The sequence below is a fragment of the Danio aesculapii genome, chromosome 11 (genome assembly GCF_903798145.1).
Source record: "Danio aesculapii chromosome 11, fDanAes4.1, whole genome shotgun sequence".
NCBI lineage: Eukaryota > Metazoa > Chordata > Actinopteri > Cypriniformes > Danionidae > Danio > Danio aesculapii.
In genome coordinates this window covers 42,603,002-42,630,257 of record NC_079445.1, presented here as the reverse complement: position 1 = coordinate 42,630,257, position 27,256 = coordinate 42,603,002, and the positions used below count along the sequence as shown (strand labels likewise).

General features: G+C 37.4%; 1 protein-coding gene across 2 annotated transcripts in view; it reads right to left on the bottom strand.

Annotated features, from left to right (window-relative positions):
• Positions 1-27,256, bottom strand: part of iffo2b (intermediate filament family orphan 2b) — a 73,824-nt gene that overhangs the window by 24,116 nt on the left and 22,452 nt on the right. For both annotated transcript variants that reach the window (XM_056467643.1, XM_056467644.1), the window contains exon 2: positions 3,656-3,716. In XM_056467643.1, the coding sequence (XP_056323618.1) occupies positions 3,656-3,716 (61 nt within the window). The remainder of the gene's footprint in view (positions 1-3,655; positions 3,717-27,256) is intronic.

The window sequence follows — 27,256 nt, the reverse complement described above, 5'->3', positions numbered from 1 at the left end:
TGCTTATAATCAATCATCTGCTAAGTGTGAACTCTAGAATATTAATTTAATTATACATGCACAATTTTTCTTTCAAGAGTTCACACTATGCTGATGATTGATTATAAAGCTTGTTTGGCATGCTGTCCCGGGAGAGAGCCCTGAGCTCATAAAATCCTCGAGTCCAAGGCTCCCTCCCGTTTGCAGGGCGAGAGGAGAGTTTAAGCTCAGGTAGATCTCGAGAACTCCCCTGCTGTAGTAGCTAATGAACAGATAGTGATTGCTCTTAAGAGATAACTACTTACTAAGTGCAGGTCTATGGTGCCGATTTGGATTAGTCAAATAACTTAAGTTGCATGTTTTTGGACGGTGGGAGGAAACCGGGGAACCCGGGGGAAACCCACGTGGGCACGGGGAGAACGTGCAAACTAGCACAGTAACGTTGGCTGACTTGGTAAGCACTAGAACCAGTGACGTTCTTGCTGTGAGGTAACAGTGCTAACCACTGGGCCACCGTGCCACCCATCTAGGAAAGGAGAAGGAGTTGGGGTGGAAGGGGGGATTCTTCAAAATGAAGATGGCTGTCATATGGAACTTAGGGTATTTATAGTGTCTTAGGAATCTAACCATCTAATGTTAATGCATAGCTTTGATCCTGTATTACAGATCTCGAGTTTACTTTCTTAATAAAGCCTAGACAGATTTTTAAAACGCCATAAACGCATGAACAATATGAACATGACCTCGAATTTACTTTCTTAATAAACCTAGATAGATTAAAAAATGCCGTAAACACATGAACAACATAAACATGAAACACTCTTGAGTCTAATGAAATCCCCACAGCGGCCTGAGGGGAAATTGGTTGGACTGGAGGCTGAATTTAAAGAGCAGCTTGTGTCCGTGTTGGAGATCTCAGGGGACGCTGGTTTTGCTGAGCCGTAATCCAGCACAAACACAGAAGCAGGAGTTATTGATTGTGCCGCTGCATCAGCAGAGGACGAGACTCACACCTGCAGCGTTTCAGAGATCTTTCAACACAGCGTTTACAGCCCTGACCCACATTACTGGAGCTCTCGCACACGCACACACACAGCGGTTTATATCTGCTCTGACTGCATGTATGCACAGTTACTCATCATGTATTTTAGCATGATGTTATGAATACTCACATAGCTAAAAGCGAAATGCATTGATTTTATTTATGCGGCCGTGTTGCTATGTGGTTGCAGTGATGTTGCTCACTGTTATAAATGCAATAATTACAACAAGATATATTTAAAGGGGATCTATTATGCCCCTTTTTATTAGAGGTAAAATAAGTCTCTGATATCCCTACAGAGCGTCTGTGAAGTTTCAGCACAAAATATGACACAGGTCAAACTCTGAAACTGACCCTTTTAGGTTTTGATCCAAATTGTGCAGTTTTTGGCCCCTGCTGAAAGTGAAAGATAAGAGGAGGGGCTTAGAAATAAACCCCGCCTCCTACTCAATATTCGGATTCAGCTGTAAATATGCCATTGTAATGGAATAAAAGTCTGTGGCAACTTCCGGTTCACAACTGATAGTTTGCACCTTAATAATACAGTTGCAACTTCTAAATTCCATGAGTTATTGAACATTAACTAAGAAATTAGCATCGTGTTAGATTAATAATTGCTTTACAAAAGGTTTTTATTCTCAGATTATTCATTCATTCATTTTCTTTCGGCTTAGTCACTTTATTAATCAGGGGTCGTCACAGCGGAATGAACCGCCAACTTATCCAGCATATGTTATTACGCAGCTAATGCCCTTCCAGCTGCAACCCAGTACTGGGAAACACCCATACACACTCATTCAGATGGTCACACTTTATTTTGATGGTCCGTTTGTTGAATTAAGTTACATTGCATCTAGATGCCAAATAATTCTCATTAGGTTAGGTTAGGGTTAGGGTTGGGGTTAGTGTAAGTTGACATGTACTTTCTTTTAGTCAGTTAAATGTCTGTTGACGAAGCAGTATCAACAGATATTAAGCAGACAGTCTACTAATACTCAAATGGAGTGGACCATCAAAATAAAGTGTTACCATTCACATTCATACACTACGGCCAATTTAGTTCATCCAATTCACCTGTAGCGCATGTGTTTGGACTGTGGAGAAAACAGAAAAACCCATAGGAAACCCACACTAACACGGGGAGAACATGCCAACTCCATACAGAAATGGCAACTCGAACCAGCGACCCTTCTTGCTGTGAGGCGACAGAGCTACCCAGCCACTGTGTCGCCCCTCAGATTAGTTTAAGTATGGAATAATTGATTATAATTAACAGCCACACCACTACCTCGGGTGTGCATTATTTTCTAATAATTCAACAGACACCAGTTTATTATTCCATGTGGTTCAACTATGGTTGAATGCCTTAAACCAGTGGATCTCAAACTGGGGGTCGCGACCCCTTTTCAACTTTCACAAGCAGCGCAGCTCATCACTGTCAGTTACACAGTAGTGGACCAATCAGAAGAACTCAGAGGCGGGGAGTTGGATGAACTAAATTGGTCTTAGTGAATGAGTGTGTGTGTAAAAGTGAGAGTGTATGGATGTTTCCCAGTACTGGGTTACGGCTGGAAAGGCCTCCGCTGTGTAAAACAAATGCCGGAATAGTTGGCGGTACATTCCGCTGTGGCGACCCCTGATGATTAAGGGACTAAGCTGAAGAAAAATGAATGAATGAATGTTTTAACCTCTTAAGGCCCAAGGTGTTTTTTACATGCATTTTTTATTTCTCTTTGCTATTTGGGCTTACTGGAACCTAATCAGAATAAAAACCTAAGTATCATCTTTTGATATGATGTACTTTTAGAGAAAATTTATGTAAAATATAATATATAAAAACATAAAACACTTTTTCCTGAATTTTTTTATGCATATTTAACATAGAATTATTTTTTTTACATGTTTTGACTATCAAGAGAGTAAAAACAACTTTTTTCCCCCATTTTGGACAGTTAAAAATAGTGTTTGGGACGTTTCATATGCTGCAAAACAGTTGCAGGATGACACTGTATGTCTGTAACAAAATATAAAACATTCAAAGTATTTTAAATAGCCACTTAAGAGCTAAAATTTGCTGTCCACGTATGTGAACACTCAAGCCCTAGGAGGTTAAACTCTCTTGAAATGCACAGTCACAGCCTTAAAAAAACACATGCAAATGATAAACTTTCACTCTAATACGGTTAAACTTAGCAGTGACTCCACAAATCGCATGTGTTCTGTGGCTCCTGGTCAACTATAATTGCATATCTTGTGATTTGACTATAACGAACGCACACATTGCGATATTGATGCTGAAACGATATAATAAGCAACCCTATTTTATGCTGTGCTTTTTTTCAAACAATTCTGAACTGTTGCCTCTCACACTTCTAGAAACAAAGTCGTGTTCGGTGTGAATGAGCCCTTATAATGTTCATCAATCAGAATCAAGCCTAGTACTAATGTGAACAAATGGAGCCTTATGTGTTAACAATTAGGATTTTACAGAATCATTTTGAATTAGTTTGAACTTTATGATCTGATTAATGCTAGGTTTTAGGCTCGTAAAGTGAGCGCCACACGCCATGTAATGCCAAAATGTGATTAATATCGCAGTGTGAACGTCTAGACATGTGGTGCAGATGAGCAAACCTCCTGCAGCGACTGCACCATCACCTCCATCTGCTCTCTTCTGGACAGCTCCTCCTCCCATCTGAAACACACACAAACACACACACATTTGGGTTACATGTTTAATGTGGAAATAAGCTATTTTCTGCGATAGCTTTAGGACTTCTGATTCAATTGTCTATGGGGGAAATGATTAGGAAACAGGAATAGCAGCAAATAGCATGAAATGGTCGAACAACTTGTTGTACAAACAACTATACATAAAAAAACCTGAATAACATAATAGCAAAATACCAGTTTGCAACGTTAAGCAGCATAACAAGCTGTTTTTTATGCTTAAAAATCAATGGAAGTGAATGAGAACGGAAGCCTTGAGCCAAAAATGGTATATATTACATGAAAGAATAAGGTCAATACTTGAGGAGTCCTTTGGTCCCCAAAACATGATTAATACCAGACCACACACACACATGGTTTACATGTTTATTGGGGACTCTCCATAGACTGAAGACTGATTTGTATTTCTGCGTCAAGCGTACGTTACGGCGCTGCCTACGCGTGGACGCCATAGACTGTAAAATATGGTGGACGCAAAGCCCCGACGCGAACCTCTCAACGACGCAGAGCGCAAGCTCTGTGATTGGTCGGCTTGGTAGCGCTGACGAGTGTGGGCGGAGGTGAGAGCCGCGCGAGCCCGATGCAGCGAGTGTTTACAAGTGTGGAGTCTTGTGAAGGAGCTCCGGATGGAGATTGTTGTATTGTGTTTACCGTGTGATTAGAGCTGTTGCACGTCTACCGATTCCAGGCTCAAAATGAGCGAGTTTGAGCCACCTGTACAATAAGGAAGCGTTCAGAAAAAACAAAACACCAGCGAAGAAACTCGACACAGAGGAACATATCCACCTACTGCCAGCTAGTGTTTCGGAAGTGTTATTGCAGAGCAGCACACGCAGCCGAAACACTAGCTGGCAGTAGGTGTATATATGTTCCTCTGTGTCGAGTTTCTTCGCTTGTGTTTTGTTTTTTCTGAACGCTTCCTTAATGTACCCTTGGTAGTGGAAACGCAAGCTTGATAAAGATGACCCGTACCGACCTGAACCGTACCGTACCAGTCAGTGGAAACGAGCCATAAATGCATGGCTACGCGCATTGTATGCGCCGTGGGTCACGCCGATCACTTTAAGTATAAACTAGGCTTTAATGATGTTTACACTGTACACTATAAAAACGATATGACCAAAAGTCATGACAACAAGTGTTTTTACATTACTTAAACTTAATTTGAATAAGTTATTCAGGCTTCAACTGCATTTTTTAAGTTATACAAAGTTGATTAGGGCTATTTTCTACACCTCTTCCCTTAAACCCAACCCTCACAGAAAACCTTCTGCAGCTTTAAATGTTCAAAATACTTCAGTCTGTGTGATTAATAAGTTGTTTATGATCCTCATGGGGACAAAAAATGTCCCCACAACATCAAAATGTATTACTATTAACTATATTCTGGAAGCAAGCTCTTTTCTGCAATTGTTTTACGACTTCCGATTTAATTGTGTATGGGGGAAATGACTGGGAAACAGGAATAACAATGGCAATAAATGGTCAAACTACTTGCTGTACAAACAAGTGGTTTTCTGACTACACATGAAAAATCTAAATAGTATAATAACAAAATACCAGTTTGCAACATTAAGCAGCATAACAAGCTGTTTTTTAAAGGTTAAAAATCAGTGGAAGGTAATGACACCGGAAGCCTTGAGCCAAAAATGTTATATGTAATAAAAAAAAGTAATAACATGAAAGAATAAGGTTAATACTTGAGGGACGATTTGGTCCCCACAACATGATTAATAGCAGGACCACACACACACACACACACACACACACACACACACGCACACACACACACACACACACACACACACACACACACACACACACACACACACACACACAAACACGTCATCTGATGCCATGGAAACATCAAATATCATTACTTTATATCTTGACAAGTTTCTTGTTGTGGCAACAGCCTCGATATCTAAACCCAAATGAATTAAACACATTAAAGTTACTATATCTCATTTTATGGAGCTTTATGAGTTCAAACCACAGAATCAGATCAATTGTACTAAGGTCTGACATCAGCGCAAAAAACGAATTCACATTACATAACCAGCATTACGTAAACCAACAGCAATAAACGTATTATTTAAAGATTAACCATTCTAATTGGATGCATTATAGTGTGGTAAAATAAAATAACAATGGTGATTGTTAAATTGGAGATGAGTTATTACTGAATCATGCTTTTTTTCATGTTACACTTGGATCAAAGACCAGACGTCTCATATTTGTGTCTGCATTAAATTCAATATACAAAAGAGATTCATTACGCACCAAGAAATGAAATGATATCATCTATATTTATGTAGAATTAACTAATATACTAATATAAATTTATACACAGTGTTATAACAACAATTCATTCATTTTCTTTTCGGCTTAGTCCCTTTATTAATAAGGGGTCGCCACAGCGGAATGAACCGCCAACTTATCCAACATATGTTTTATTCAGCGGATGCACTTCCAGCCGCAACCCAACACTGGGAAACATCCATACACACTCATATACTACGGAAAAGTCTATGGACTTGTGGGGGAAACCGGAACACCCGGAGGAAACCCACGCCAACAAGGGGAGAACATGCAAACTCCACACAGAAACGCCAACTGACCCAGCCGAGGCTCGAACCAGCGACCTTCTTGCTCTGAGACGACAGTGCTACCCACTTTCTTTTTGAGGGAAATAGTAGATGTAAGATTCTGGTGGTATCAAATTTTGTTAAAAGTTAAAATTTATTAAAGATTAATTGCTGTAGATTTTATTACCGTTTACAGTATATTGACATGTTTTTGTTCTGTAAACTACTGATGATATTTCTACAAAATTTCAAATATAATTGTAGTCATTTAGTCATTTATTTTAATAAAAATAACAAAAATGTTGTTTTTTTCATGTTTATATTTATTTTAGACAACACAATACCAATGTTTTAACTTCAGAAGAGTTAAGAAAGAGTCAAGAGGACCAGTTGGCATTTCTGTGTGGAGTTTGCATGTTCTCCCCGTGTTGGTGTGGGTTTCCTCCGGGTGCTCCGGCCTCCCCCACAATCCAAACACATGCGCTATAGGGAAATTGGATGAATTGAATTGGCCATAGTGTATGAGTGTGTGTGAATGTGAGTGTATGGGTGTTTCCCAGTACTGGGTTGCGGCTGGAAGGGCGTCCGCTGCGTAAAACATATGCTAGAATAGTTGGCGTTTCATTTCGCTGTTGCAACCCCTGATAAATATGGGACTAAGCCGAAGGAAAATGAATGAATGAATGAATAAATGGACTAGAAACAAGACAAAGCATTTTTGTGCAGTGCAGTATTTACATGTATTCATTTAGCAGACGCTCTATACAGTATATTATATATACACAGTATCTCCGTTTCATTCAGTATTGCCGGATGACAGCATGCAAGTGTTTGATATATTGTTGAGACTCAGTGAACTCAGAGTTGTCTATATGAGAGTCATTGATCGCTGTGCTCAGGAATCCTCCAGTGAAGCCTCCGCTGTGGTCCTGCTGGCGTCTGCAGTCTGTGTGCCCACCCGAAGGTGTCTGTGTCTGAAACACGATCCTGTGCTCAGACTCACAGTGGAAACCGGAAGATCCACACTGAAGGGTTACACATACAGCTAAGTATGTGCAATATTCATTCATTTATTCATTTTGCTTCAGCTTAGTCTCTATTTCAGAGGCCGCCACAGCGGAATGAACCACCAACTATTCCAGCATATGTTTTAGGCAGCAGATGCCCTTACATCCGCAACCCAGTACTGAGAAACATCCATTCACACTCATTCACACACACACTCATACACTATGGCCAAACTAGTTTATTCAATTCCCCTATACCGCATGTGTTTGGAAACCGGAGCACCCGGAGGAAACCCACGCCAACACAGAGAACATGCAAACTCCACACAGAAATGCCAACTGGCCCAGCCAGGACTTGAATCAGCCACCTTCTTGCTGTCAGGCGACAGTGCTAACCACTAAGCCACTGTGCCACCTATATCATATTTATATATAATATATTTATAAGTATGTATTGTAAATTCTCAAATTTTACATAGAAATATCAGAAAAATATCCACAGATTCTGGTGGCCCTGCATATTTGTTAATTTGTACATTGATTGATTATTAATAATTAGTATATATTTTTGTATATTTATATATTACTACATATTAATTTATCTGTTTACTTATATATTCCAAATTAGTGGCCACGCCGAGCAATAAATGATCCATAGTTATTTAATTAATTCAATTAAAAAAGCTTTAATTAAAAATAATTAAACACAAAAAATTATTACTATATAAAAATTAACAACTACATTATTATTTTAACATGCCTGTTTTATATGTTTATATATTTTTAAAGGATATTTAAACATATTTGTTTCTAAGACTTTAGACGTACATTTAAAACAGCCTCATACAGAATCAAATATCACATTACGTTATTATATGGCCTCTGTTTGATTTACAGCAATCCATAAAGTTAATAAAAATCAGGAAACCACAACCTAAAGAGCTGCTTCTGAAAGCCCTAAAAGCATTATTTAAACACATCTGCTTCTTCTGCTGTAGACGGTGACTGACAGCTGTGAAGAGACGCTTGTAAACATGTCTCTGTGCACTGCAGGCTGTCATTTCTAAATCAGCAGTCAGTACTGAAACACTCCAGACCAGGGTTAAAACAAAATCTTACTTAGAGATTGTGTCTTGTTTCTAGTCCAAATATCTAAAAATGTGTTAATCAAGAAACATTTTCTATAGACAAGCTAAAATAAATGCTGTGTTTTCAGAAATAAGTCAAAATTAGGTGAGTTTTTCCTTAAAGGGCTCCTATTTTACCCCTTTACAAGATTTAAGATACGTCTTTGATGTCTCCAGAGTGTATCTGTAAAGTTTCATCTCAAAATTCCCATCAGATCTATTATTATACTCTGCTGAATTTGTGAACTTTTAGCAAGATTACATTGTCGCTGTTTTGTTGCCTGTGCCTTTAAATGCAAATGAGCTGTTTCTCCCCAAATGAAGCAGAGATTCAGTTTATTAGCCAAATATATACCAAGTAAGGTTATTTGATGTATTTGGTGTAGAAGTTATTCAAGCCTTTCTGCAATGATGTGTCACACAAATGGCTTTGCAAAGTTCGCAATACACACACAAACACACACATGTTTAACTTTGCACTGTTTTTGCACGTCCACTTGAGGCAAATATGACAGGATACATAAGAAATATCACACTTATAGCAGATCGATATGGCTTTATATCAGCACCGATGGGAGGCGTGCATTGGCTTAGTGCCCCACTAGTGACGATATATAGCCATATTGCACTGAGTGTGATATTGCGTTTATACAACTGTTCGACGGCATAATAGTGTATATAAAAAAGAAAATCAAACACGGAGAGTCTCAAAAATATTTTTGTGAGAGGAACTACTTTCTTCCGCCATTTATTCACATCTGCAGCTGATGTCAGAACAGTAGAAATCGCTGCTTAAAAACATCACTTTAGAGCTTGAATGATTCTCTAGCGTAATGTCTAAAGTGAAGACAAAACAGGCGATTTTGCTCACATTTTAAGATTATAAGGCTGAACGACATGAAATGACATCAGTCTACAGAGATTTCCCAGTATTTCTCTGTTGCAATCGGGAGATCACAATAATTAACCCCGAAAAAGCCAAAGCAAAGAAAATACTACCACTATCCTCATAAATAAACTGCACAGTTGCAATCCAAATAACTACATTATTACCTATAAAAGCCTCAAAAGTACATTATGTTGTCCAATAGCTGCAATATGTCAAACTGTAGTGAGTTTATTGATCTGCTTGTCACTCTGTGTGGGCGGAGTAATACACAAGGCTATCAGCCAATCAGATTTGAGAACCAGACAGAACTGTTGTATAAAAGTAATATACAAAGCAAAGAAAAGAAAATACTACCAGATTACTATGGTATAAATACAGCACTACAACATACAAAAGAGAGAGATTGACTTAGAATGTCACTTACCTGTTTTATAATGATTTGATCAGCTGTAGTTTGAAATATGAAAAGAAACTACTGAGTTTTTCTCTTCTAAGGACTTATCATGCAGTTTCTGTCGCCATCTTGTGGAGGTCAACTGTCAATGTCTTTGCTTTGCAGGCTGAAGTCTGTCAACGGACTGAATCTCCAAAATTATAAATATTTGAATATAGGCACTATCCTCATTAATAAACTGCACAGTTGCAATCCAAATAACTACATTATCACCTATAAAGCCTCAAAAGTACATTTATGTTGTCCAACAGCTGCAATATGTCAAACTGTAGTGAGTTTATTGATCTGCTTGTCACTCTGTGTGGGCGGATTAATACACAAGACTATCAGCCAATCAGATTTGAGAACCAGACAGAACTGTTGTATAAAAGTTAATATACAGGTACACTGCTATTTCCATTACGCTACAAAATAAACCAGATTTAACGTCCACAAACTGGATCTCCTGTTGTATGCTTGAAGCATCCTCTGATGCAGTGGAGTGGAGGGCATGAGAGTGATTCCTGTAAAACCCCAGTGACAGACAAGTCTTCGCATTGATCCTGAAGGGCCAGCCTGTACACCAGCCGGTGACCAGTCCCACCTTCAGCTTCTCCACGATGGACGTCCAGCCAGTTCTCCAGCCTCCGGCACCTAGACTCCAGCTCTGCACAAGAAGTTTGGCCAGAGTAGAAATGGTTTCTCTCAAGGTTTTCTCCTTCACTTTCATCAATTGGTGAAGTTTGTTCTTCGCCGCTGTCGCCACTGACTTGCTTGGTTTGGGACTTGTGGAGCTGCGCATCGATGCATTTGCTCTTCAGTGTTTGGACTTTCAGCAGTGAATTTTAAACCACGCTTAACTGAACCAAATTGAACTTAATCTCTGAAAACTGAACTGACAGTTTTAGTTTACAAGAACTTCTATGTTAAGCTGCTTTGACACAATCTACATTGTAAACGCGCTAGAGAAATAAAGATGGATTGAATTGAATTGAATTGAAATGCAGCTGTGCAGATTCCAGCAGTTATGAATTACAGTGATTTTACTGTCTTTTCTTTACTACAAGCATTCATTTATTTAAAAATGTTTTAAACTTGTAAAACACATGAGGTGCTGCTGATCACGGAGAGTTGGGGCGGATTTTTAAATTCCAGTTTCTTTGCAAATCCTATTCTGTAGACATGATTATACTACGGAGACTTGTTAATACGCGCCTGTCGATCAATTATGTGGGTGGGAAAAACTGCACTGCTATGTCACAGTACGGCTGGCCTCAAAATCACTAGGATTTAGATCCAATTTTAACATCGGAAAATTACAAAAATTGTGTTTATATCCCTCTAATATGACTGTGGACACTCTAGACCTACACACACTTCTGTCCAAACAGCATTTTGCATCATAGGTGCCCTTTTAGTAAGAATTTTTTATTTTTTTTTGCAGTGTAGTGCTGATTTATTGAGCCACATGTCTATAGAAGACACAGACCGGCATGATGTCAGCATTACTAAATAGGGCACTTGATAATCTCAAGTGACTGAACTGGAAACTGCCCTTTTCAGTGCTGTTAAATGCTCATAAAACACAAAGAAAGTCACACGTACGACAGAGCTTTTCTTTCCTGTTCCCTCAGAAACTGCAGCAGAAAACACACATTTAACACCAAGGAAACCTTTGAAAATTTAGCAAAACACCTGGGGTTTGAGTCCTGGAAAGGTCATAGACATTCACTGCTACCAAACCACAAACACGTGTGAAGTATCTTTCTATCTACCTGTCTGTCTGTCTGTCTGTCTACTATTCTACCCATTATCAATCCATGTATTATCACCATACATTCTATGCATCCAAATTTTCCATCTATCAATCCTTCGAACAAAAGTGATGGGAAAAGAGGGTTGGGTGGGAGGGTGTTGCGGAAGAAAGTGAAGAGCAAGGAGGGTATCGTGGACGAAAGTGAAGAGCAGGGGGTATCGCGGATGATACTGAAGAGCGGGGTGAGGGGGATTTACGGACGAAAGTGAAGATGGTTGGGGAGTCGTGAAAGAAAGTGAAGAGCCGTGTTAGGAGGGGGATCCGTAAAATGAGGTGCCGGATCAGATTTCAGAGGTTCTGGCATGTTCCGGCACAAATTAAGCCCTGGCTCTACCCATCCATCCATCCATCCAACTATCCATTATTTCATTGTTCTTCCCATCCTTTTATTGCATTTCTCACCCATCCATCCATCTATTGCTCTATCCATTCGCTAATTAATCTATCCATTGCTCTATATATCCAATAATTGGCCCATCCACTTATTCTTTGCTCTATCCATCTATTGCTCTATCTATCTAATTCATCTATCCATTGTTCTATCTAATAATTCATCTATCCATTGCTCTATCTAATAATTCATCTATCCATTGTTCTATCTAATAATTCATCTATCCATTGCTCTATCTATCCAATAATTCATCTATCCTTTGCTCTATCTATCCAATAATTCGTCCATCCACTTATTCTTTGTTCTATCCATCTATTGCTCTACCCATCCACAAATCCATCATCTATTCAATTGTTCAACCAATACATCCATCCATCTATCCATCCATCCATCCATTCATCCATCCATCCATCCATCCATCCATCCATCCATCCATCCACCTTTCCATCGTTCAACCCATACATCTATTCTTTTATTGGTTTACCCATTCATCATCCATTCATTGTTCCATTCATCCATCCATCCGTTTAACTCATCTATCCATTTGTTCATTCTATAGATTCATTCATCCATTCAACCCATAGATCCATCCATCCATCCACCATCCATCCGTTCAACCCATAGATCCATCCATCCATCCATCCATCCGTTCAACCCATAGATCTATCCATCCATCCATCTGTTCAACCCATAGATCTATCCATCCATCCATCCGTTCAACCCATAGATCTATCCATCCATCCATCTGTTCAACCCATAGATCTATCCATCCATCCATCCATCCTTTCAACCCATAGATCTATCCATCCATCTATCTGTTTAACCCATAGATCTATCCATCCATCCATCCATCCATCCGTTCAAACCATAGATCCATCCATCCATTCAACCCATAGATCCATCCATCCATCCGTTCAACCCATAGATCCATCCATCCATTCAACCCATAGATCCATCCATCCATCCATCCATCAGTTCAACCCATATATCCAGCCCTCCATCCATCCGTGCAATCAATCTATCTATCTATCTATCTATCTATCTATCTATCTATCTATCTATCTATCTATCTATCTATCTATCTATCTATCTATCTATCTATCTATCTATCTATCTATCTATCTATCTATCTATCTATCTATCTATCTATCTAATTAATAATTAATCCATCCATTTATTCTTTTATTGCTCCATCCATCCATCCATCCATCCACCCAATAATTCAACTCAACCATTCACTCTTCTGTTGTTGTATCCATCTATCAGTCAGTTCTGTGTAACCCAATAACCTGCTAACCTTCTGTACAGTATTATATCTGTGCTCAGTGTAATCTCTCTCTCTCTCTCTCTCTCTCTCTCTCTCTCTCTCTCTCTCTCTCTCTCTCTCTCTCTCTCTCTCTCTCTCTCTCTCTCTCTCTCTCTCTTTCTCTCTCTGTGTGTGATGGCAGTGTGTCAGACTGAGGCTGGACTCATCATGATTAAACACTGCTCCTGGATCAGTGCTGCCGCTGCTGCTGCAGAACTCTCAGGGTCACTGGAGTTCATTGTCTGCATCAGCCAATCACACTCACAGCACAGCGTATCACTTCCTGCTGGCTGCAGGGTGGTGCTAACACTGATGCAGAGGACAGAAGGACACAATCTGATCACAATGAACAGTCTAGACATTTGTGAAGCATATACAGAGTCTGGAATAGATAATTAGGCTAATTAATAACCTAGACATATTCATGAGCTACACTTCAGTTCAATTTGAGTTGGAAATATAAATTTAAATACAATTTGCAGACATAAACTCCAACAACACTTCAACTAAACCAATGTGCAACTCTAAAGTAACTAGCGGGGAATCATTTAAAGCGACAGTTCACCCCAAAATGAAAGCTTAATCACTATTTCTCCCTCAAGTGGTTCCAGACTTTTCTAAGTTTCTTTCTCCTGTTGAACACCAAAGAAAACCTTGAAATATTCATGTTTTGACATATTCAAAATATTGAAAACCTGTAACCATTGAAAAAACAATGGAAGTCAGTTACAGGTTTCCAACATTTTTCAAAATATCTTCTTTTTGTGTGTTTAACAGAAGAAAGAAACTCATAAAGATTTGGAACAAGTAAAGGGTGAGTAAATGATGAGATAATTAAAATTTTTGGGTGAACTGACCCTTAAATCCAGTAAACTCTGAACCTACTTAGGAGGATTGACTGCAAATAGACAACTAGTTAATTCTCAAACTCTGTAAGGAAAGCCAGACTGGTTTTCTGGTTGTTGTCTAAGTACATCCTACAAGGACAGACGGCAACAGATGAGAAACCATGTGTGAGAAAGTCATCGCACAGACATGTGGAGACTGATGAGCGCATGCATTATGAATGAGTGTCATCATGCACTCCACAAATGCTTCAGTGTCATCAAAACACCTTAATGCTCCCTCACAAAACATTTAGGCATAAACTGTTTGCTGAAACAAGGTTGTAAATAATGTTCAGGTTCTTGCACAAATGTATGGTTTTGCTTCATAAGACTTCAGTGTATATTTAGGAGCCATAAATATTATATTTGCTTTGCCTGTATGTTTGATCTACCCTCAAAGTGCCAGTAGTCATCAGCTGGGTTTCCATCAGCCTGTGTTAATGCACATTTTGAAGTAATTCATTATAAAAACGAGTGATAGAAATGCCAAATTTTAAATAAAAATCCTTCTCAAAAACTCTCACTTGAGGCTTTGGACTTGTGCTAAAAAGTCCTAACAGGAATAATGAGAGATGGAAACAATAAACTCTGACATAGCAAACATTACACCCATGTGACTAATCAGCTGTCTCCATTATGCCTGCCTTGTTTACAGTTGGTTGCTAGGTTACCAATACTACATTCGGCTGCTCTAACAACTTTACAGAAACCTAAATTTAGTTCACATTTTAGGTTTTTTTGTGGACTTTAAAAGGTTTGCTTCACATTAGGATGCAATCCAGCTATTTAATTGTTCACCAAGGACTATAGCTTCAGCTAATCTTCAATCATCTATACTGAAGAAAAAAGTGGATCTTTGTTGGGTGAGAATGTGAGAAAATTAAGAGCAAATAGTCATTTTTGGGTGCATCCCTTTAATCTGTCGCAGTTAAAACAGTAAGATGATGATTAAATTAAAGTTTATGTTAAATTTGTAATCCAAGTCGGTGCCTATGGCGTAGTGGAAAGTGCACCGACATATGCACTCCGTTGTTTGTGGTGACCCAGGTTCAATTCCTGCCTCGAGGTCCTATGCTGATCTTTCCCCTCTCTCTGCTCCCACACTTTCCTGTCAATTCCCTCTACTGTCCTGTCAAAATAAAGGTGAAAACCCCTAAAAAATAATAATAAAATAAAAAAATGTAATCCAATATATTTATATTTTTTTATCATATCCAAGTTTAAATCAAACTAAATTAAATTAATTAATGTTTAATACATGTTTTTGTTTATTATGGTATTTATTTTAATAATGATATTTTTGATGATAGTTCATATGTATCCACTGAGAGACAAAATATGTTATATTTTACACTTACATTTAAGGTGACACGGTGGCTCAGTGGTTAGCACTGCAAAAGCAAAAAGGTAGCTGATTCGAGTCCCGGCTGGATCAGTTGGAATTTCTGTGTGGAGTTTGCATATTCTCCCCGTGTTGGCGTAGGTTTACCTCTGGGTGCTCCTGTTTCCCCCACAAGTCCAAAGACATGTGGTACATGTGAATTGGGTAAGTTAAATTGTCCGTAGTTTATGTGTGTGAATGAGTGTGTATGGATGTTTCCCAGTGATGGGTTGCAGCCTTAAAGGGCATCCGCTGCGTAAAACATATGCTGGATAAATTGGTGGTTCATTTCGCTGTGGCAACCCCAGGTTAATAAAGGGACTAAGCTTTTCATAAAAAATAAAAGCACTGTCGCCTCACAGCAAAAAGGTCGCTGGTTCAAGTCTTGGCTGAGCAAGTTGGCATTTCTGTGTGGAGTTTGCATGTTCTGCCTATGTTGGCGTGAGTTTCCTCTGGGTGCTCACTCAAAGTGCACATGCACTATAGGTGAATTGGATTAACTAAATTGGCCGTAGTGAATGAGTGTGTGTGTGTGAATGAGTATGAATTTATTCAGTACTGGGTTGTGGCTGGAAGGGCATCCGTTGTGTAAAACATACGCTGGAATAGTTGTCGGTTCATTCCGCTTTGGTGACTTCTGAAATAGAAGCTGATACAATTTTGAAGTCCATATCGCCCACCCCTATATAAATGTATGAAAATGTCCCTGCAAAAGCCTGGAGGGACAGAATAAGATGCTCTCTTTGAGGATCTTAACTCCACACGCACACACACACACACACGTCGCTGTATTTCTGCACGCACTGCAGTATTTCAGCTGAGATTGATCACTGGCCACCTCACATCTGAATAAACCGAATATGTGTCACATAAGGGAACAAGCTGGACACTTTTAAGCCTTCTAGAATGCACACGGTGTGCTCCATCCACCGCGGTTTCACTAAAAGCTGAGGTTAAAAAATGAGGTTTGCTTACAGCTCAGAGCCATAACAATGATGCATGGGTTTTACAGCCTAAAAAAGGAGTTACTGTAGATGCAAATGTCTGGCCATAAACGCTTCACTCTCATATGCAAGATATTAGCATATGGCTCTTTTATGTTTGCATGTAATTAAATAAGGGAAGATATTTTTATGAGTTTGACTATTTTTAACCCTCTCATTTTATTTCTTGAAAGAGATGAACAGCATTTAAAAACAATTCATTTCGTTGTATAAAGTTAAAGTCAGAATTATTAGCCCCCCTGAATTATTCGTCTCCCTGTTTATTTTTTCTGTTTAACAGGGAGAAGATTTTTTCAGCACATTTCTAAATATAATAGTTTTTATAACTCATCTCTAATAACTGATTTATTTTATCTTTGTCATGATGACAGTAAATAATATTAGACTAGATATTTTTCAAGACACTTCTATACAGCTTAACGTGACATTTAAAGGCTTAACTAGGTTAATTAGGTTAACTAGGCAGGTTAGGGTAATTAGGCAAGTTAATCTATAATGATGGTTTGTTCTGTAGACTATCGAGAAAAAAATTAGCTTAAAGGGGCTCATAATATTGACCTTAAAATGGTTCATAAAAAATTTAAAACTGCTTTTATTCTAGCTGAAATAAAACAAATAAGACTTTCTCCAGAAGAAAAAATATTATCAGACATACTGGGAAAATTTCCTTGCTCTGTTAAACATCATTTGGGAAATATTAAAAAAAGAAAAAAAATTCAAAGGGGGGCTAATAATTCTGACTTCAACTGTATATTTAAATTCAGTCATTCATTTTCTTTTCGGCTTAGTCCCTTTATTAATTCCAAAGCTGAATAAAGCGCCAACTTATCCAGCATAAATTTTACGCAGCGGATGCCCTTCTAGCCGCAATTCAACACTGGGAAACACTCATACACTCTTGCATTCACACACATACACTACGGCCAATTTAGCTTATTCAATTCACCAATAGCACATGAGTTTGGACTGTGGGGGAAACCAGAGCACCCGGAGAAAACCCACGCCAACACGGGGAGAACATGCAAACTCCTCACTGAAAAGCCAACTGACCCAGCCAGGGTTTGAACCAGCGACCTTTTTGCTGTAAGGCAATCGTGCTACCCACTGTGCCACCGTGACACCCTTATATTTAAAATAAAGTAAAGAAATAAATAATTACTGTCTATATATTAAAAATTTATTTATTAAGTTTATTATGAAGTTAAGTTATAAAATAGGGGCAACGTGGTGGCGCAGTAGGTAGTACTGTCGCCTCACAGCAAGAAGGTCGCTGGTTTGAGCTTCGGCTGGGTCAGTTTGCATTTCAGTTTGCAAGTTCCCCCTGCGTTCGCGTGGGTTTCCTCCGGGTGCTCCGGTTTCCCCCACAAGTCCAAAGACATGCGCTACAGGTGAATTGGGTAACCTAAATTGTCCGTAGTGTATGAGTGTGAATGAGTGTGTATGGATGTTTCCCAGTGATGGGTTGCAGCTGGAAGGGCATTCGCTGCGTAATGCTGGATAAGTTGGCGGTTCATTCCGCTGTGGCGACCCCAGATTAATAAAGGGACTAAGCCGAAAAGAAAACGAATGAATGAAGTTATAAAATATTTATATTTGAAGATGGGCGACACAGTGGCTTAGTGGTCAGCACTGTCACCTCACAGCAAGAAGGTCGCTGGTTTGAGTCATGGCTGGGTCACTTGGTGTTTCTGTGTGGAGTTTGCATGTTCTCCCCGTGGCGTAGGTTCCCCCACAGTCCAAACACATGCGCTATAGGGGAATTGAATAAACTAAATTGGACATAGTGTATGAGTGTGTGTGTGTGAATGAGTGTGTGAGTGTTTTCCAGTACTGGGTTGCAGCTGGAAGGGCATCAGCTGCGTAAAACATAAGCTGGATAAGTTGGTGGTTCATTCATTAAATTTGCATATTTTAACTTAACGTTTTGATTTATGAAAGTTGAGATGACTGGAAAAGTTAATTTGATTTAACTCAAAAAAATTAAGGCAGCAAGTTTATGTGCTCATATGATGAAATTAAAAACGTGTGTTTATGTAAACTGAATAGCTGCTGTGGATACAAACGTGTTGTTGGTGTTTGTTAAATGCTTAATAGCTGAAAATCTATTAAAAAACAAGCCACGTGTTTCGAGCATTCATTTGCGTCTGAGATACGTGCCACAGTTTAATACTCCAGATTAAAGGCTTTATCAAAGAACATGAGCGACTGTAATTATGAAGCTTGCCTTAACAAGCACAATAATTATTCGCATGTGAGCTTTTGAGGTAAAGCAGGTCGAGGCAGAAAGCAGAAACCTCCAGAAGTCCTGCCTGCGAAGAAAAAAACAACAACAGCAAAACACGTTCCTTGAAGAGCTTCCAAATAATAACTGCAAAATATCAAAAAGGGAAGTTCAGAACTCTTACAGAATTGTACAGAATGCATGAATAGTGCAGTTTATTCTGTTGTTTAGTGAGTTGCAATGAATAAAGCAACTCTGAATTTCTTATATATTATGAGGTAAATACATTTGTACTTTAGCTATTTCCCAAAGATTATACATCCCAAACATGAAGTGCAGTGGCCATTCATTTAGCTCATTTATTATTAAACATGAAGTTAAGGCAGAGCATAATGAAGACATTCATTCGTTCATTTTCCTTCAGCTTAGTCCCTTTATTGACACAGTGGAATGAACCGCCAACTTATCCAGCATTTGTTTTATCAGCTGCAACCCATATACTCTCATTCACACACACACACACGCGCTCAAACACTACGGCCAATTCAGCTTACTCAATTCCCCTATAGTGCATGTCTTTGGACTGTGGGGGAAACCGGAGCACCTGGAAGAAACCCACACCAACACGAGGAGAACATGCAAACTCCACACAGAAATGCCAACTGACCCAGCAGGGACTCATACCAGCGACCTTCTTGCTGTGAGGCGATCGTGCTACCCACTGAGCCACCGTGCCAACTCATTATCGCAGTAAATACCAGAAAATCATTCATTCATTCATTTTCTTTTTGATTCAAACCAGCGACCTTCTGCTGTGAGGTGACAGTACTAACCACTGAGCCACCGTGCCACCCTATTGAAGACATTTTATATACATACATACATACATACATACATATATATATATATATATATATATATATATATATATATATATATATATATATATATATATATATATATATATATATATATATACATATACATATAGTCCAAACACATGCGCTATAGATGAATTGAATAAACTAAATTGGCTGTAGTGTATGAGTATATGTGTGTGAATGAGTGTGTATGGGTGTTTCCCAGTACTGGGTTGCAGCTGGAAGGGCATCCGCTGCGTAAAACATATGCAACAATAGTTGGCGGTTCATTCCACTGTGGAGACCACTGATAAATAAGGGACTAAGCCGAAGGAAAATGAATGAATGAATGAAATATTTAATAAGCAAAAAATATCTTTTACAAAGTCATCTTAAGTTTATTTTTATTTCAATTTGTATGTATTTACAATGAATCACACTATTTACACCAGCTACACTTAATAATAAATAATTCTATAGATCTAAAACATTTTTTATTTTATTTTTTAAATATTGCTATCAAAATATACACTTATTTTAAAAAGCTGATAGTTATAAATCTGTTCATTTATTTAGTTATAAATAGTTTGGACCAAATAATCACCCAATTGCATTCAAACAGACGTATATGTGTCTATATGTGAATATCTGCAACTTACTGCAAATTCCAATATCTCCTGTTTGATGTACAAGCATTATCTATATATACACGATTATCAATATTATTATCATCCTTTAGTACTGAATGACTCAGCTGATTCCCATGAGTCCTCTATCTCTCTCTCTCTCTCTCTCTCTCTCTCTCTCTCTCTCTCTCTCTCTCTCTCTCTCTCTCTCTCCTTCCTCCTGCAGTCATGAAAACAGCTCTGCAAATAGACAGTGAAAATAACACATGGCTCTGTGATCAGTGAGTATATCAGTGACGGCCGACTGACCCCAGGCCACGCAGAGGACATAACCCAGGGAACCAACCAAATCAAGACTAAACCCAACAACCCTTACATACACGAACACACATTGTCTAAACACCTAAAAGACCTTAAAAATACACTTGATGCATCTTCCATATTGACATTTACCACTGATACAGTCAGCCCAGGCTCATTGGAAATATGTCCACAAGGCTACATTTTGAGACTTGAGAGAAATATGTAACCTGGACTACGGTTTCCTGCAATTTTTGATTTCACAAATCCACTAGAGGGCGCTGTGTACATTTTTGACAATCTCAAATGCGATACTGGGGCATGTTTTCTCATATGTGCCATTTCTTGTAAATCCACCAGAGGGCGATGTATACATTTCTGCGCATATTAACGTCCTACTGGTGCACATCTGTGAGAGAGGTCGACCGCCTTGTCGTCATGCATAATATATCAGCTTATTATCGACTGACCCACACACCCCCTTCCCTAAACCCAACCCGTAGTGTTTTCAAAAGCAAACTTGAAGATAAAAGCCATCTGCAAAAGCATGAGGAAAAACAGGATATTCATATTTTGTTCTCCAAGTGATGTATAAAAAGGATCTTATTGTATCTTACCTTATCTTCCTTATCTGAAAAACATGGCTAATTTTCTATTATGGGATGTACCAACAAACATAAAAGTCACTTTTGACAATATTTTCAAATGTACTCACCGAATGTGCTTGCTAATATGGCTAACGTGGCTAAAGCTACTATTTTCTCTTAACTGTATTCAGAGACTCAACGTCACAAACGTAAATTCCTAAACACTCATATTCTGCACTGTATAGTTCGGTGACAGACTTTACTAATCACGTAACGTTTAGTACGTCAGAAATGAGCAGTAGCTTATGCTAGTTGAGTTTAATCAACAATACTCCACTATTACTACTCAAATGTTTCCATTAGCCGTTCAGAATTGTCCTGCTTCAGTCTAGGGTTGTCACGATACTGGAATTCGGTACCAATCGATACTGAAATTTTAAAAACGTCCACTTGAAAACGTTCTTAAACAGCGCTGATTTGCCATTGTGTTCATGTGCTCAACAGAAATTACTGTGATTGGCCGTGAAGGTCATCAGTTCACCGAACTCACCACTGTTTACTGAGAGTAACCACAGATACAGGAACACTGGAGTGTTTCAAAGTCACGTCAATCAACTGGTATGTCTATAAGCTGACATATGAGTGATCCGCTGATGAATCGCAGCTTTAAATCGCTCCAGTGTCTCTGTATCGGTTGTTACACTCAGTAAACAGCTGTGAGTTTAGTGAACCGATGATCTTCACGGCCAATCACAGTTATTTCTGTTGAGCATGTGAACACAATGGCAATTCAGCGCTGTTTAAGAACGCGCTCAACAGCGCTCAAATGTTCGTGGGGAAAATGGATGTGTTTAAAATTTCAGTATCGATTGGTACCGAATTCCATTATCGAGACAACCTTACTTCAGTCCAGAAGCTGTTTCTCTTCTTTTCCATTACTGTTTGAACAAATAATGCATTGATGAGGTTTAAGCTGCTTGAAATGTGCTTGTTTTGTTGTTTCTGTCAGAATAGAGTATAAAGGCTCCGCCCACTTTGGGAAAGCAGCAGCTTATTTGCATTTAAAGGAACACACAAAAAGGTGTTTTTCCTCACACTCAAGTTTGATAAGCTTCAATAAAGGAAATATGTTGTATATTTTGTGGCTGAAACACATTCTTACATCATCAAATGAAATAGGGGCATAATATATCCCCTTTCGAACCAACATACCAGCTATTTTATAAACATTTCAGACGGATTGCAATTATCCCAACACATTTAATACCTGTGATAAAATCACTGGCCTCTTATAGATTATAGCCTTGTTTACATGGGCTAATAAATATGCATTAACACTATAGTAACAGATCTGTTAACACTGGGTGTCGTCTCATTCAGCTGAAGACGCCCAACACAAGCACAGCCCAAAAGGTGTGAAGCAAAAAGAAATGTGGCATGAAAAAAGGGGATTTTCATGATCACGTGTGGATTGAATGATGAAAACTGCTGTATTCAGACACGTGTGAAACAGGTGTGGACATTTAATACAACATCTGACACAGTCATGAAGTATCTGAGCAGCTGGAGAAGAGGTGTTATATAAACCAGTAATGATTTATAACCATAAAATGAGTCACAGGTTTGTTCTGATATCCATAACACAATGCAACTAAGCAAATAAATCATGCATAATTAAATATAAATGTAATAAAATGTAATATATAGAGAGAGAGAGAGAGAGAGTTGAAGTCAGAATTATTAGCCCCACTTAGAATTTTCTTTCTTTTTAAAATATTTCCCAAATGATGTTACACAGAGCAAGGACATTTTCACAGTATGTCTGATAATATTTTTTCTTCTGGAGAAAGTCTTATTTGTTTTATTTCGGCTAGAATAAAAGCAGTTTTAAATTTTTTAAGCACCATTTTAAGGACAATATTATGAGCCCCTTTAAGCTATATATTTTCCCGATAGTCTACAGAACAAACCATCGTTATACAATAACTTGCCTAATTACCCTAACCTGCCTAGTTAACCTAATTAACCAAGTTAAGCCTTTAAATGTCACTTTAGGCTGTATAGAAGTGTCTTGAAAAATATCTAGTCAAATATTATTTACTGTCATCATGGCAAAGATAAAATAAATCAGTTATTAGAAATGAGTTATTAAAATATTATGATTAGAAATGTGTTGAAAAAATCTGCTTTCCATTAAACAGAAATTGGGGGAAAAAATAAAAAGAGGGGCTAATAACTCAGGGGGGCTAATAATTCTGACTTCAACTGTATATATATATATATATATATATATATATATATATATATATATATATATATATATATATATATATATATATATATATATATATATATATATATATATATATATATATATATATATATATATATAGCATATAAAGCAAAATACTTTATATAAATTTATAATATTATTTTCATATTAACATATTTTAATATTTAATTTTAAGACTTTTTTTATAACTAGCAAACATGGAAAATACAAATACATGGAAAATACAAGACCAAATAATCATGTGTATTATATTAATTAATATTATCAAAGATTAATTTTAACAATAAAATGAATTAAAATATAAATAAGCAAAATATAAATGTCACTATTTATTAAAATTTGTTACCAATACCAATTAAGTTCAGCATTTAAAATGTAATTTTTAAACTGCAAATAAATGCACAGTATAATAAAATATAAATTATTATTTCATACATTGATACAATGTTGTTACATTAATATTTGAATTGTATTTTTATTGAATATCTTTTATCATTTTACATGTAAAATTAAGGATTTTACTAAACAACTTTTGTAACTATTGTTTATTGTTATTATTATTGTTTATTGTTATTATTAAATTATTTTATTGTTATTAATATATTATTTATTTATTATTATTTATTATTTATATTATTTATTATCATAGATATTATTATTTTAATTATTCTTTTTGAAACTGCAATAATAAACTACTTTATATTAAAATTAGTTACCAATACCAATAAAGATTAAAAAAAATTATTATTTCATACATTGATTCAGTGTTGTTACATTCATATTTAAAGAAAATATTTTTATTCTATATATTTTTATCATTTTACATGTAATATTGTAGATTTTAAAGTTCTTTATTATTATTATTATTATTTATTTATTATTGATATTATTATTTGTATCATTGTTTTTGTTACTACAATAATAAATTACTTATTAAAGTAATTATTTATTATTAAAGTAATTATTAATTATTAAAGTAATTATTTCTTAAGATATTTATAATTGTAATATGCAAGATTATTTGTATTTTCAGTAACACTTTACAATAAGGTTGTATTAGTTAATGTTAATGCATTTACTAACATGAACAAACAATAAACAATACATTTATTACAGTATTTGTTCATGTTTGTTAAATTATAATGAAAATAAAGTTCATTATTTAGTCACGGTGCATTAACTAATGCTAACTAGCCTGAATTTGCATGTTAATAATGCGAAAATGTAAAAAAAAATGCAGAACTATGATTAATAAACGTACAAATATTGTTCATAATTAGCTCATGTTAGAAAATACATTAACTAATGAAACCTTATGACACTCCAGTGACTGCTTTTTGCATGTTTAATGGAAACTAATAATTAATAATAATTAATAATTATTTCCAACTAATAATGTGAAATCAGGAACATGCAAAGTTATTCTCATCAGCTCCCAGATGTGTAGATCTGTGGATGGAGCCGGATGAGGAGCCGTCACGTTTAATCCAGCCTCCCGTCGGGCCCCCGAAAGCCCCAAAGAGCCGGGATCTCCTGCTAAACAAACCCATGACCTCATACAAGCATCAACATCTGATGGCACATCCCTACCCATAATACACCTCAACGGCTCCAACATTAACGAGGTGCGGCCACAAAATACTTTGCATGTTAAATCCTATCGAAGCTTCTCCAGAAAGAACACCTAATTGAGTTAATAGCTTGTTCTTGCGGCCAAAAAACAGTCATAAATACAAGTCGCTCCGGTGTGATAACCTGCACCGGTGACGCTCCGGGCCATATTCTTGAGAACCACTCCTCATTATAGGTGGAAATAAAAACATTTGGAGGGCTTTGATCCAAAAAAAAAACACACAAGACATGCTAGGACTCTACTGTTATGTAGTTTAGGTGTGATGTTATTAAGGATTTGTTGTGTTGCAACTAGGGCTGTGCAATATGATGATATACAGTTGAAATACAGTTGAATGCATTTTTAACAGAGTATGAAATTTTCACAGTATTTCCTATAATATTTTTTCTTCTGGAGAAAGTCTTAATTGTTTTAGTTTGGCTGGTTGTTTTTTAATGTTTTAAAACAATTTTAAGGTCAATATTATTAGCCCCCTTAAGCTATATTTGTTTTAGATTGTCTACTGCAGGGGTTTTCAAACTTTTAAGACACACGCCCCCCCAAATTTGTCCAATTTTACTCGCACCCCCCCCAGGCACCCCTCCCTTGAGCCAAAATTATAATGCATGTGCAAACCATAGACTGTAAAATATATGGACGTAGTATCCGTGACGTCACCCATAGGTTTCTGAACACTGCAAAAGAAGCTACAAGTAGGCGCGGCCAACCGTCGCCATTTTGTTCGCGCATCATCGCACCCACGGCGGGATACCAAACAAGGGCAAAGAGGCGGAGAGTGAGCGGAGCTACAGACACCTGCTGGCACTTTGCTTAGACCTAGCAGACAGACTTTACTTTGGGAGAAACGCTTGATACTTTATTACCTGCGATTCGTTTGTGTTCTGACCACATGTGCTTGGTTCTGACTTTAACTGTATATCGTTATCAAGATATGACAAGACTTATATCATGATGTGAGATTTTTGTCATATTGCCCGGGCCTATTATAAAGGATGGGTTGTGTTGCAACACCCGAAATACTAAACAGCCGTATCCTCTAGCTGACCCACAGTTTCAGTACGGAGCCAAAGGATGGTCATCAGTGCAAGAGTAACAGGGCTAATCATGAATTCTCCTTATAGAAGTGCCGTTGTTAAAGGTCGATAATGCATTAAAGCTCACAGATTGATCTTTAAATCAGCCTCCAGTCAAACTACATTGCCAGGATGTTGGTCAGGAAAACCTTATTTTCCTACACTGTTAAAGATTCATCTTGAGGCTTGCTATTTTTATTTTTAAAAATGTGATCATTGAAAGGTGCTGTATATAATTTTTTGACACTTCTAAAGCATAAAAATACTTATGCTTTGTGAAACATGCCAAGTAAACATTCTTGTTTATCTGAAAAACAATGCTGAAGTCAGATATTCGGCTTTGAAAATTTGTTTTCCATGCCGGAACCCACCCAATGCCAGTTTAGCCAATTATATTTCATAACCCCGGGTTGCCTTGATGGAAAAAGTCATGAAGGCTCTCAAAGCATGCGTCCGTGACCGAAATGTGACCTCCAGTGGACAGTAGCAGACTCTGAAATGAGACACATATTCAGAGTACCACATGAGGTTATTAATTAGCAAATTATATAAATATTACAAACGTAAACATTAGGTGAGCAGGTTACCGTGTAACTCCGTATCCCAACAACACGCTATTTAACGAGATTTGCAGTGATGGGCAATTTGGCTGTTTGCACCAGACGAAAAACGAAATTTAAATCAGCCATTCAGAAGCACAGAATAGTGCACTTACTGCACTCCAGCGAAATGGTAAGAGTTATAATCTAATTAATACATATTAAACCTCTTTAACATTATTAAATGTAAATGCTGAATCACTGATATGTGCTGATTTGATCTGAGGTGAACTATCTGCTGCTGCTTTCAGTTGTATGGCAATAAATGTCATGTAAAATGGCATTCAAACCCACATTATTAGCATTTAACACTGAATAAAGCACATGAGGTGTACCTGATCATTCAGTATTTCCTGTAGTTCACCTGTGAGAAATAGAAGCGTTCCTAAAATATAAATTTCAGGTGTTGGTTAGGACAAAAACTCCTTTTAATATTGAAATAATATCCTTCTATCATGTGCCGTTGCTTTTATTTAGAACATGA